The sequence below is a fragment of the Haliaeetus albicilla genome, chromosome 9 (genome assembly GCF_947461875.1).
Source record: "Haliaeetus albicilla chromosome 9, bHalAlb1.1, whole genome shotgun sequence".
In the NCBI taxonomy this organism is placed as follows: Eukaryota; Metazoa; Chordata; class Aves; order Accipitriformes; family Accipitridae; genus Haliaeetus; species Haliaeetus albicilla.
This window is the reverse complement of record NC_091491.1, coordinates 16309647-16324152: the sequence shown is the minus strand read 5'-3', so window position 1 is coordinate 16324152 and position 14506 is coordinate 16309647. Positions and strand designations below refer to the sequence as shown.

The following is a 14506-nucleotide window of genomic DNA, read 5'->3' as shown; positions in this document are numbered from 1 at the left end:
GACACAGAAACATCCAGCGCAGACACAAATTTTTTCCACAAAGCAGCATCTCCACAGAGGTTTTGCAGTGTGAGAAATCTAGGGATATTTGGAAGAGCTCAGAAAAAGTATCAACAGATGATCAGAGGGGCAGATAGACCTGATTTACAGAGAAACTATAAAGAAACCCTAAACCTACGCAGAGTCTGCCTAAATGGCCACAAATAATTAAAGAATGATACTTTGCTTTGTTAAAAATATCACATGTGAACAAAAGGAAAAGGAAGAAATGAAATCAGGATGCACAGATTTAGCCTGAATATTAGGAAAAAAAAAAAATCAGCAGTGAGACTTGTGCCCTAGCAGGTGTAGAGGCATATACAGAACAACTGGAACTGCAAAATTCTTCACAAAGGTTTCCACGATACTGTATCTGGTAGTCTCGCTAGACAAATGCAATTATAACTGTCTTGTCAAGCAACTTTTACAACTTTTCTAATAAGCTGTTATGTTGTGCTTGAGTATCAACAGCACCATGCATTTTTCCCAATAAGCACCTAGAGAAATGGGGCAAATTTCAGCCTGGTTACCAGGCACTGATAAATACGAATCCTAATAACAGACAAGAGACTAAATAAAGCTTCGACAATCCTCAGCAACTTTAGCAAGATATGTAGCTGGTTGGCACTTATGCAAAATAGTCCACTTAAAATGCTTATTTATAGTTCACTCCAAAATAAACCCCACCCAGGTGCTGTTCAAACCAAAGGTCTGCATGCCCTTGGTAAACATTTAAAGACATGAAAATAAAGAAGTTATAAAATAAACATAGCACTCTTTCCCCATCCATTCACTGCTGAGCTGTTACAGGTACCTGAAGAAGCAGGATGAAGTCCTCCTGTTCTAGGTAGTCACAGCTAGGCTTTGCTAAAAGGTACGTGAATCTGGATGCATCATCATGGCAGTTACATAGGATCCTACGAGAGATGAAGAGTTACTCCAACCACTTTATCCCTCACAGAAGAATCACAAACTACAGATCGAGTATGGAGTGCCTTATCACATGTTATGCAATACATTTACACTGTGAATTATGCAAAGTTAACCCCAGAGCACCCATCTTCAATATATTTCAGCAGCACCAAGGTACTTCCACCCAGTGGAGCTTTTTTTCATGTTAACATTGCTGTGGTAAACAAGGTTTCTTACTGAAGACTGTTCTTACGTTGATTCCACAGCACCTTAGTAAGCAACCTGACTTTTCAAAATGCTGTATGCTCGCTCATCTCATTCAAAGTCAACAGGATCAACCTAATGGGATGCCATAACAGACACGGTCTCCAATTTAATCCTTTTTAATATTTGAGGATATTGCCAAACTACAGTGACTAAATTTTCAACCAGAAAAATCACTCCCCAAGAGGCAAAAAAGAGCATCCCTTGTTAATTATGGCACAGCTGGCTGCTGTGCACTGAAGTCCTGGAGAACAGCCTAATGAAACAGTTAGTAGGACTGAGTATTTAGAGAAGCATGTAAACTCATTAGGTTGACAGTTTGCATCTATGACACAGATTCTTGTCTCTGCTTTCTTCTAATACAAAATACTACCCTGGTCAAAGGTATCACAAACACTTAATTCACTCCAAAGAAGAAATACTCATGAAAACAGAAACTTCATGACATTTACCAAATCACTACTGAATACCTGTAACAGAAGAGAACATTCTGATATATCAAACACTAAGTTGTTCATATAGTGTAAGGGAAATGAGAAATTACTCAGAAAATTCCCTGTATTCTTTAGTAACTGTAAATATAAATGCACTATTATATACTATGAGTCATTATTGACCCCCCTCCTCTCCTGAAAGCGTATGAACATATACTGAAACACAGTACTGAAATGCCTGTAGTTTTCCTGAAGAGATCACACTAACTGGCTTGCCACTAATTCTGGCTTCATCACTTGTTAACAAAAGCAGACTTTAAAAAAAAAAGAGTTTTTTTTAAACAAGTCTTCCAGGAAAAAAAAAAGAAAAAAGAAAAAAGATTTAATGGCTGACAAGCAATCCTGTTAGCTGCACATTCATATCATGCTAACTGTCAATTAACAGACACATTCTAAATCATCTGCAGAAAAGAGGTGCTAATGTTTTAGCTTTTAAAAATAAAAATAATCAGGCACATAAAGATGATGTTTTAAAACAAAGCCACGTTTTAGCAACAAACAAAAAAGATCCGATTTTCAGAAATATTGTATATCCAGCAATTCCTATTGACTTCAAATGAGATCAGTGAGCATGTAGCATTTTGAAAAGTCAGGTCACCTACCAAGATGCTTAAAAACAGGCATCAGCAATTAAAGATACCCGTTTTAAAGTTATGCTGTGTTCAGATAGCTGTAGTCTAACTTTACCAGGAAGACTACATTTCTTTCTGTCTATCCTGTTTCCAGAAAAACATTTGTAACTGTCAGAGGGGAGGAGGAGGGGAAAAAAAGTCTTTCTAAAAGAGCAATTAAAGTGAGAAAAGCATACAAAACTTGGCTTGGAAAGGGCGTGGTTAAAAGAATACAGAAGAAGGGCATGACCACAGTCTGCAAGTATCTGTAGGATGGGAAAGTCAGAGGAGTGACAATATGTGGTATCACAATGGAGGGATTAATTAGGAATAATTGGAGGAACCTAAGGCAGGAAAAAAGTCTGTGTCAAGAAGAACTCACTGATCAGTCACCCTAACTTTTTGCAATTTTGCCAGAGTAACTAGAAGATGTTTTGACAATATTATCACAGGAAATACTTTGGAGACTCAGGGTTAAAGGCTACTTCAAGAATCTGAAGAGCAACCATTAAGTCAAAAATTAGAACTCTAGATACGAGATGGAGACATTGCTCAGGTGTTTCACAAAGTAAACTACAGCCTGAATTGCCCTGGAGGGAAAAACATTAGGCAAGAGAGCAAGTCTCTTCCACGTCACACCTCTGACTCCAGATACAACATATCCAGAGCTCTTAATTTCAAAAAGAAGCCTTTACAATGGTACATGGAAGTGGCTGTCAAACGCCACAGATTTATTATACAGCATGCTTGAGGAGGGTAATAACTATTAAAGCTCCCAGAATATCCACTTGTATGCTTCTTCTTTATTTTACATTCCTTCTTCCTGTCCTATAACATTATCACATGGCTCCTTTCCCCATTCCCAAAGGGCACTTGCTTAGTGCACTAGCGTAGCAGCAGTAAGGCCTAAGATAAATATATCCAAAATCCACTGACATCTATCAGTTATCGCAGAATAGCTGACATATTTCTATGGAGTGTGTTCATGTATTTTGTATGCCAACCAGACCAAAATGTCTCATCATCTATACAATTGCTTCAAAGTTTCTTGATGCAGCATGGAAACAAGTGTTCAGGGAGTTTTGGGGAAGAAAACTTAAGCTGAAAGAGATTAAGCCATTTATTTTATTCTAAAGAAGAGAAAATGATTTGAAAAGTCTGGTAGAAGGAAAGAAACAAACACAAAAAAACACAAACAAAAAACCCTGCAAAACCCCCCCCAAACCAAAACCAACAACAACAAACCACCCCTCCAACTTCTATGGCAGGCTGTTCTCTTTTTCCAGAAAGAGAATTTTGCATTTGCTGTACTCACTTTCTCCACATGGATACAAATGAGTGTACAGATACACATCCTGTCCTTTCTCCTCCTGATGCATTGAACATAGGTGCTTTCCAGTAGAGCGGGCAGCCACATATCTGTAATGAAACACCAGAACAAAACGGAATACAAAAGCAGTCACAAGAGCCTGCTTGTTTACATACCAAATTTCCCACTAAGACTTTTACATAAGGGAAATAAAGCAGTAAGGGCATACAGGTTAGTCAAAAAGCTATTTACTGTAGGCCAAGGCTCAGAATCCACTAATAACTTTCTACTTTGTCATATGCCTTTTTAAGTAGCTGAGAAATATATCCTGTCAGGCTAGGAAAAGGATCAGAGACTATCACGCTCTTAAGCTCTGTTTAGCAAGACTCCCTGCAAAGTGAAGTGGAGAGACACAGGCACCTCCTTCCAGAAGAGCACTTGCATGAGCTACCTCACTGATGTATCTTAGAAAAGGATGATCCATTCTCTGTATGGGCTGACTTCTTCTCATTGACAGCAAGGGAACTTCAATTCTAATTATAGACAATTAATGATTAAATGCTTGAAGGACAAATAGTTCCTATCCGTAGTTTTCAGTGCAGTGCCTTCCACCCAGAACAGTCCATCTTCCCAACACTGCTAGATCTCAGCAGGATAACAAAAAAATGAAAGCACAAATTGAAAGAGGCTGATAACAGCAAAAGGACTCCCTGAACACAACTTTTTAGCTAGCCTTTGCAGAGGCTGCTAGCTTTCAGAATAGTAATCAATAAAAGCTCAAGCATTTTGTACTCTGTAATGCCTCAGAAAAGCAGGCTTGAAAATGGCTTCAAACATCCAGCTGCTGACACCTTCAAGAAACCTCCTCTTTACCACAAAGATCTTTCCAGCCACCTTCACGACTTCAGACAAGGTATCAGAACATCTGCAAAAAGGCCTTGGAGGGAGTAGGAGTGCAGCTGATTCAGGCCAGGCACAGGCAAGAAGGATATCACACCAAATGGAAGGAAGACCATTTTGAAGAAGTAGTTGAAGCATCATTTCTGCTTTCCCCACAAAGCCTCCTTCACCTCTTCTATTAAGCAAGACCATCCTGCAAGTCCATTTTCAACTTTTTGTCTGGGCCTGCATGTTCCTTTGGGAACCCCAATCAGCGTAAGAACTGCTTTTGGAGTTAGCCATCCCTGTGTCAGGTGACTGTACTTCTACAGCTGTTTAGCTAATCTGAGGAAAGAGTTACATTTACTTCCTGCTATTTTCTTTGTGTAGCTTCTCCAGCATTTATTTCAGATCCCCGAAACTGGTACCATTATCAATAACCCCATGGTACAGAAGCAAGCCTTACAATAGCTAAATGGCATGGAACACATCCATGTAGACACAGATGCAGAGACCAGACAAAAGCAGAGGTCTCTTCTACACCACCCTCCTGCTTTTCCCAGTTTGAACATGACAGGCCACACACAGTTGCCTGTCTTGTCATAAAATCAGTTTCAAACCTTTTTTTGGTCAAGCAAAGAAGTTTTTCTGTTTAAGTTTTGTTTTCAGACATGGTTTACAAATAATGCCACTCAATTCCTCTAAAAACAAAGAAACAAAAAACCAACCTAGTCTCTTCTTCCAGAAAAATCTTCCTTCTTGGAAAACAAGTGCTCCTCTTGGACAGACCATTGCTCAATCTACAGTGCCAAAGATGCATTCAGGGCAAGCTGAACATATGAGATGTGTCTGACAACTGCTAGTTTTAGATCAGCATTAGTAAAAATCATGGTTGAAGGAGAGCAAAATAGAACCACCCAACTGCATCATGCTCCCACACAAGTGCTGTGTTTTGTTCCCTGAAGCCAGGAACTCATTAGCAAACTGTAACAACTCCACGTCTGCTGACACCTGCATTATGGATATTGAACATACACATCTCAGTGGCTGAGGGCTGACTAAGCATTTCCCTCTCCTATGCCCAAAGAGGCATAGGTTCAAAACTGCTTTCTCAAGTGACACTGCAACAGCATACACAGATCATGTCCAGATTAGTGGGACAGCTAACCATAAAGAAGGTAGCTGACACTACCTGAAGCCACAGAGGCAGACTAAGTTTCTGCTACTTTCTGAGCATAACTATGGAGGAACAGAAAACAAAAAGGAAATTTGTATTTGGTAAGAAATCTGAAAGTACCATTTTGCAGATCAGAGCAAGAAAGAGCATACACATCAGATGTGACAAACAGCAAACTTGGCTCTTTTTTTTTTTTCTATTTTCTTAACCTTAGCAAAAACATTCAGAGCAAAAGGATATTGGTTCTTTTTTCACTGAAAATGAGAACAGCTATGAGATACTTTATTAGTTTTAGTTTCAGTGTTTCTCTCAAAAAAATGAGAAACCTAAAGAACAGTTACCTTAGCAATTTTTCCCATTTCACAGATGTTTGCTTTCTCATCTTCAAACTCTGTAAAGGCTTCTTCAATCCTGGCAATGATTTCTTCATGATTAGTGCAGACATTCGGAAGTCCTTTAGGGAAGTAGAAACGTGGAATGTTTATCGATAAAGGGGTACTGCTGGTGGCTTTATTCACAGGCAGAAGAGTGCAAGGGCTAACCGCAGCGTTCAAAGGGACTGTGGATGAAGTTCCAGGTTTCTTCTCTTGTTTATTTTGAACCTGAAAATATAATTCACAACAAATACTTTTTAACAGCATGGCATACCAAGCAGGAGAAAACAGTTGGTGCTCCCCATGCTTAGGAAAAAATTAAAACCCACCAATCGTTAAATTATAGCACAGGGATAAAAATGCATGTCTTAAGTAGCCAATTAAAAAATTTCTGCAATATCAAACATTGCAAATTTAGGATACGTCACATCTGCTTTTATGTAGTTTCTGTGCGTTTTATGTATGTAGCTGTGGATTATGACATACTATTGAACCACAAGAGTACACACAATCTGCAATTCAGCAATACCATAGAACAAGGACAATGCTATTTCTTCTCACGCTGGTCATAGTGTTGTCATTCTGCCCCATAAACAGCAAAGCATCAAAATCTTCTCTTCAGTATTTCCCCTTAGAACTAGAACATCCACCCAGACAAATGTCTTGCCTCGTGTATGAGTGAACTTACATTCATAACATTGACATTTTCCATCCCTTGGGAACATAATTAGTTTTGCCAAAGTATTGCTTCACAGACAAATTAAGAAAAGCTTTGCAAGACTGTCTTCTAAATTTCAGGAAGCCTATTATTCTATGCCCAACTTACAACAGTCCAAGACCTCATTTTGTTCAAGGTACTAAGTACTGGCAAAACAATTTTTACATTAGGAATTAGGAGCACCCAGCACAGTTTGTCATTAGGCACCCACATGATACAGCACACAGAGTTAGTGCAAAATGCAAACGGTCTGTTCACAAATCCAGCGGAAAGAGTCCTTTTGCAGGCGAAGCACTCAAAGGCTTCACTGAATCAGCATCTATGTCATTTGCTGAAAAACAAGGAGAAAACTGGGAATTTAAACTAGGCCTTTTGCATGCCTGTTTGAAGCTAGTCTTTCCTCCCATGCCTACCACCTCTTTTTTCATTAGCTCTACTGTTCTACCACTCCTCTAATAAACATGTGGCTGATATGGTGAACCCCACTAAATCACCTTTCTATTGGATCTCTGCAATCTTCTAGTTCTACCTATACATCAATACTTTTCATAAAAGGCAGCATTTCTATTTAAGTACATAATGAGATCCTAAAATAGGTAATTTTTCAGAGATAAGAGGGAATATTTTTTAAACTTTGAAAAGTAGTTACAGTATAAGTGGCAGAATTCAGATGCTGGAATGCCAAGGGATGACAAATTCCCTGCTCCCCCATGAATACACACTTTCTTGGGAAAAGCTGATAGGTTTGCCTATTGCACAACAGTTTAAATGCAAGAGTTGTTATTAATATAACAACATATGTGGTAAGAGGCTAATAAGGCAATAGTCAAGTAAATACAGCTGCAACTTTCAGTTTGTTTATTCTAACTACTTCAAAACAAAATGGTTTTAGGATAAAGTAGCCAAGTCTGAGTTCAGTAAATACTGAAGAATGTATATGATGAACTGACTAAACTCTTTGCCTTATTATTTTCCAGAAACTTGGAGGTTTTTTCTTAACACATACTGAATACCCCAACTTAGAATGGGTTTGCTTTCAGGAAGGTGAAGAAGTGAGAATTGTAAAAGCTTCCTTAAGCCCTGTTTTTACCTGCAGTTTAGAATACTTTATAACCCATTCTTCAGAAACCTGTGAAACAAGAGATGGAAGGATTTTCCTCCTCTTCACTCCTCTGCTTCACTGCTCTTTCTTTAAATGGGGAAGACCTCTTCCTTCTCCCAAATGCTGTCCCATTTCAGGAGTAAGAACGCTTGAACACATATGACAGCCAAAGCATATTTTTGTATTGTAACTGCTCTGTACAGAACCCATCAACCTGGAGCCTGCATTTCTTTAAGTCCTCCTCTCCTGTATCTTACAATACAAGAAAAGCTGAAGATTACTTTCAGCCTTTAGGACTTCTATCAATACCAGTATTCAGAGTCCATATGATCCTCAATTTAGCTCTCACCCTTTGGAGAATAAGACTGGTTACCACAATCTATTCTTCCTCCCATTCCTACCACAATCTATTCTTCCTTGACTTTTCCTACTCTCTCACATACTGCACGTCTTTGTGTCTGATCCTGAGTGATGCTGGAGCTGAAAGTGGGCCAGGTCTGAGGCTCAAAGTGCTACTGGGGCTGAAGAGGGCTGTGGGACAGGGTAAGCATCAGCCCTGGTTACTCTGTCCCACAGTATGACAATGCAGGTAGGTGACCTGAAATGATGGCAAGGGTTAAGCTGGGTGGAAGCTGGTCACTCACACTTCAGGAGCAGCAGCTCACTGCTTTAATAGAAGAAAACCCTTCTCCTGGCTTCCTTTTGCTCTTTACTCAGATTAACAACAGCAAAACCCAGACAGGCTGGATGCACCTGGGAAGGGAGCACATGGTCCCAGAGCAGCCACTGCTGCATGTTAGAGGTAGATGAAGATCCTCCCCCACCCCATGACTCTCTGCTTCAATAAGGGATGCTAAGCAAGAGGGGTGAATAGAAGTCCCCAAGACAAGCTTTCTCAAGAAGATTCCGACTGGGAAACAGTGGGTCAGTGAATCGGACCTTGATGTGTAAGTCAAGCTAGTGACTTGACTTGGATGAGAACTCACACACACCACCACTTCTTCTTTTACCATCTGCCTTGCACCCTGTCTGCCCTGCCTAGCCAGTGGCTTTTCCAGCCACAACACAACTCTACTCAGTAGAGTTCACTTTCTGGATTCCAACAGTGGGGAAATCCCTGCTGGTTTCTCACAGCACCATATTCATACAAACAATGCAAAGCTGGAACAGACAACAAAGTGCCAACTGCAGCCACTTGACTTCTATAATAGGACTTAACATCAGTTTGTCTTGAAGACCCACTTCTCAGAAACAGGTTTGTTGCTCATTAATCTCTTCAAAGCATGCATGCCCTCCGAGCTGTCAGGACTATGAGGAACTAGAAGAAATGATTCAAATTTAATGAAAAGGTCCATAAACCAAAAGGAAGCAAACCAACATATTGCTCTCTCAAAGGACACTGACTCTTCACTTTAACAATATATCCCCTTCCCTTACAGTACAAGAGAATGATAAAATTGTTGTGGGTTTTTTTTTTTCTTAGAAGGCAAAGAGGCATCCCCAAAGTAGACTACCACAACAGCACTGTGCCGTTTTCCTCCTCTTCTGTATATGACATACATCCCGATATAGCACAAGACTCCAGCTGATCATCCTGTAACACAACTCATCCACTTCGACCTGGCCTCCACCTTCTGCAAAGCAGAACAACTCATTTTCTTCCAGGTACTGTCAAAGTCAGCAACCCTTGGTACCAGCTCACATAAGCCACAACTCAGTACCCCAGAATCTACAGTAATTTCCTGATCTACGACTACAACACAAGCCAGAAGGTTGGACATCTATAGGAGAAATACAAGGAATGCTGCTAAGCTTCCAAGTAGGGAGGCAGTTCAGACATCAGTTTGCAGCTGACCTTCCCAGTAAGACTGAATCACTAACTCCTGCTCAGTCCAAGTCAAACAAGGGGGAAGCATTGCTCATAGATGGCTTCTTTTCTGAAGATTCTACTTCAGGAATAGAAATAAAACTTTTGCACTTTGTCTTCTTCCTTCTCATGTAAGAAGTGAGCTGCCTACACCACCACCAAGAGAAAACAACAAGCAGCAACCAGCTCTTGAGGATCTTGCTCCCTAAAACAATCTTTCAAGTTAATAGTCTGGGATGGGTATAACCAGATGTCGACCACTATGGAGAAAGAGGGAGTTAATTACAACTATTTGCGAAAAAAACCCACCAAAACCAAAAACCAACGAAAAAAGTGATATGAGGAGAAATTCTGTGGGAATTCCTTGGAAAAAACCAATTTCTTATTGCAAAAAGTTAACCTTAAATGCTGTTTGCTTAGTGGAACACATTTTTCCAACAGGGACATGCATTTTCAGAAAGGACAACTAAGAAAGAAAACTACAAATACTATAATAAATCTTTTATCTTTATTACCAATAGCTAATAGACTTTTTTTTTTTGCTAAGGGGAAGGTGAGATTAAAGCTTGTTTTTAAACACTGCTCCATAGCGTAGTGTAATTTACCTTAACTAAAATCTGTCTATCCGCTGTATCATCTTTTGCCAGTCATGCAATTTATTTATGGACAGACTAAAATAGTGGCATCTGCATTATAAATAAACCAGAGAGAAATACAGCCTCATTGTAGCTACACAAACAAAGCACAGAGACTAAACCTTTGCCCTCCAGGCTTGCCTCTCAGGGACTTGCCAGTCCCAGCAGAAAACTCCACAGAAGGAAGCAGTATCACATCAAGTGCTCAAATGCTTTCTGCTCCTTCCTCCTGGACCCAATCTCCAACAGGATCCTAGATAATAAATTTACCAGTTTCTTGTTTTTTTTCCAAATGGGATTCTGTAATCCTCTTTTCTAGGGTACAGTGACTCAGCCTGGTTTCTCACAGTCCACAGTGCTGACTTAACGTCTCCTTCCAGTTTTTACAGTTCCTGTCTTACTGAAGTCTGATGGTAACTGGACACAAGCCATCCTCAAAGATCATCAGTTCTCCAGAGCTGATTTGCATCTATTGCCCAAGACTTTCTCTTCCTTTCCTTCCCTGAAGCCCTTTCCCATCATTGTATCTTTCTGCTGCTTCTTTCTTACCCATCTCTAAGGGCAGTAAGAACAGCAAAGGTTCATCTGCACATGGCTCCCAACAGCACGAAGAGGAGAGGCTACGAGAAAATGCATTTCTGGATAGAATCTTTTCTACTATAAATTGTAAACTCACCAGCAGAAACAAAGTCCAACTGCAGCAAAACAAAAATGAAAACAAACTCTACCTAAGCAACACAGAATCACAAAAAGATTTAGGTGGGAAGGGACACAGGAATAACTCTAAGGCTGGATCAAGTTCCTCACGGCCTTATCCAGTTGAGTTTTGAAAATACAGACCTTGCATGCCTCTAGTGACAAATGTGCCTACAGATATTACACATGCCCTTTCCGTGACTGATATACTTCACCCCACACTCCAAATACTTCCATGAAAACTCCATGGAGAAAACAACCACTGTGCACCCAAATTAATTCAGACAGAAGGACAACAGTGGGCATAAACCCCCACTCCTCAGAGAAGCACCACTGCAACTCTCATCTGTCCTGACTGCAGATGACACTTACCTAGTGGGAAGGCTAGCATGATGAAAGGCAGCACCTCAGGTTAAGAGACCTTGACAATCTGTTCAACTACTTCCATGAGAAAAGGTACCCAGTTCTCCACCTGTGTACAGCAACCCCAAGCATTGGTTCAGGCTGTGAACCCACTGGCTGAGCAACAGCCCTGCTGAAAATGATGTGGGGGAGATAGTGTGCACCAGACTGAACATGAGCCTGCAGCATTGGCCATTTACAAATAAGGCAAACTATGTAGTAGACTGCATTAGGAATAGGGCCAGAAGAACATGCGAAGTTATTATCTCCTCTGCCTGACAGCAGTGAGGCTGCATCTGGATTACTGTGACCAGTTTGGGGCCTTCACTTCAAAAAGGATGGGGAGAGACTGGACAGAGATCTACAGAAGGCAAATCAGATAGCTTCCTCTTTGCCTGGCTAAACAGGCCCAGCCCCTCAGTCTCTCCTGCCATGTGCTCCTGACCCTGGCTATTTGAAGCACAGCTACAGAGATGATAGAGCCAAACTCTGTAGTAGTACATGGTATAAAAGGGGCAACAGCCATAAACCACAGCTTGGGAGGGTTAGGCTGGAGGATGAATTTAACTGAGGGTAGTACAGCCCTGCAAGAGGTCACTGGAAGGGGGTGGAGGGAATCCCTATCCTTGGGGAGTTTTCAAGACATGGAGAAAACCAGTGCTGATGTGACCTAGTCTTCCTACAAGTGAGATGTTGGATTAGAGACTTCCCTACCTCCCTTCCTACCAACACTGCTATGGGAATCTCTCTGATCCTTCCATAAATAGTCCTGCAAAAGATGAGCACAAGAACTGAAATTTACAGCTCTAAAGAGAGATACAGGTTTTACAAAAAACCTTCTTCCTTGCCTTCCTGGCCAACATCTATGTGTTCTACAAACTACCTATCACTCATCTCTGTGCTCCCTCTCACTGCCTTATCATCTTTCCTCCTGCTAGCCCTTTTTCTACATTTAGTGAGCCCAATTACCTCTACTCTCAGGTCATCTCACACTAACACACCCAAGCCACAAGGTAGAGCCCCAAAAGGCACAAATATTAACATCTCACTACCACTAAGTGGGAGAACTCCCATCTCTGTCCTCCACCCCCAAATATATATTGTCACTGTGTACTAAGTCCCAGCTCCAGAGTGTACCAGACCCCTCTGTGAACCGATTTAACCCACTTGGAAGGCAGAAAACAGACTTAGCTGTGTTGCTGGATGATTCTTCTACCATGTTATCAGTTAAGCCAGCTCACAGAAAGGCCTGTGGGGCCCAGTGCAAGACAGGGGTGACACATGGTGAGGAAGGAGCAAAAGGAAACAAGTACTGGAAGAAAGGGAAGAGGAAGACAGACCATCTTTTTTCAGCTGGAATCGCCCACTGCGTTAGTTCACTTGCCTTGGATCTGCAGCCCCAGAGCAGTTATTCTCCATGCATTTAATAGTGAAGGTCGCTGCTCCTACTTCAGACCAGGCGGAGGGCTCATGTCCCAAAGGCTTGTCAATTTTTCCAGTTGGTCTGTTAGATCTTATCTCTCCCTGCAAACCATACCCTGATTATGTCCTTAGGTGATCAGACTAACTCTGGAAAGTGAATTTAGCTGTGCTGCATGGCTCTTGTTAGTATCTTCTAAATTGCTCATGGTCCCTGCCCAAGCTATTACTACACATTATTACTTCATGCAATTCACCTCTAGGGAGTGAAAAAACACGTTCCAGAGATTAACCTCATATACGTACTTTAACCTGTCACCAGAAATCATGAAAACAAAATGCACCGCAATATACTCTGGCACAATTTTAATAGCTGTTTCTTAGGGAATAGCTGCACTGCTCATAATTTCAACTTTTTAACTTCCTCACTGGGTCACCGTTTATTTAAATATAGATGAAGCTCAAGATGGGCTAATTTCAGCATATTGTGACCCCCTGTAAATCTGGGGTGGCTACATGCCCATTTGGTGTCCTAGCATAAACTACTCCAATCTTTTGCCAGTTGTCCCCAAAAGTGAGTACAGCTGCTGGGATTTACGAAGAAATATAGCTCTGGTACAATTGCCATTTCTTTGGCTACATCTCCATGATCTTAAGGGTCTTTTCCAACCTAAATGATTCTATGATCTTCTTCAGCCAGAGCCCAGAGACAGCAGGAAACAGCACAAGCATCTCATGATGGTAAAATCACAAATGCCAAAGCCAGGTAGGCTGGTCTGCACACAAATTTGTACAGTAGAGAGCACAACCCACTAAATACAGCAGAATGTTGTGGTTGTTCCACATGCAAGAAGAGACGTTCAGAGCAATCCCATAGAGTTTTTCGTACAAAGAAACACAGAAAAGGTTTAATAGTCTTACACTACCCCTCCCTATTATTAAATCACTGCCCTTGCTGTTAATTTTTTCCCCTTGTTTACAAAGACATTTTAACTCTGCAATCTAAGCCTGGAAGGTTTATTTTTAAACCTGCTGGTATCTAGCTGCAAATAACTTTCTGCAAATAGACATGCCTAGAGGGGACACAGTTTGATTCTCTGACCCAATAAAAAGTACAAAGCAACAGAAAAAGAAAAAGAAATGCCAAGTGTTCAAACCTGGGCCTGTTGGAATGACTTCAGCCTCCTCTTGAATCGAGATGGAAGAACAAAGTCACAGCCCTTCGCAAGGAAAGCTAGCTCCCCTCCTAAGTCTGGATCCCTCCGCAGAGAACTCTCCTTGATCATCATCCTGGTCAGCTCCTAAGCAGATGTTGCCCCTTCCAGAAGGGGCACAGGGACTCTGTAGGAGACCACGTCAAGACCAGCACGTTGCTTTCTTGGTTTTGATTTTTACAGGCAAAAAATGGCAAATGACTTCAACATACTACGTCTTCTCTCTCTTCACAAGGACAACATCTAGAGATTTTATCTCACTCCTGAAGCCAAACTTCACTTTTTTTAACTGATATTCAAAGTATCTTTCAGTACCACCAGGATCTTCTGCCTTCTTGTAATACTTTAATTGAGAAACATGATCTACAACAGAATCTATTTCCCTGCTGGCTAC

General features: G+C 41.0%; 1 protein-coding gene across 7 annotated transcripts in view; it reads right to left on the bottom strand.

The window, feature by feature from the left end:
• The window catches only part of PPP2R3A (protein phosphatase 2 regulatory subunit B''alpha), a 62075-nt gene that overhangs the window by 24671 nt on the left and 22898 nt on the right, over nt 1-14506 (bottom strand). For 6 of the 7 annotated variants that reach the window (XR_011326116.1, XM_069791844.1, XM_069791843.1 and 3 more), the window contains 3 exons: nt 6027-6287; nt 3636-3739; nt 854-956 (listed from right to left, as the gene is read on the bottom strand). Coding sequence is in view for 6 of the 7 variants with exons in the window: in XM_069791844.1 (XP_069647945.1) it covers nt 854-956; nt 3636-3739; nt 6027-6287 (468 nt within the window). In the remaining variant the exon portion in view is untranslated. Of the gene's footprint in view, nt 1-853; nt 957-3635; nt 3740-6026; nt 6288-14055; nt 14480-14506 lie in introns of those variants that run through there. The other variant, XM_069791847.1, reaches the window with a different exon arrangement.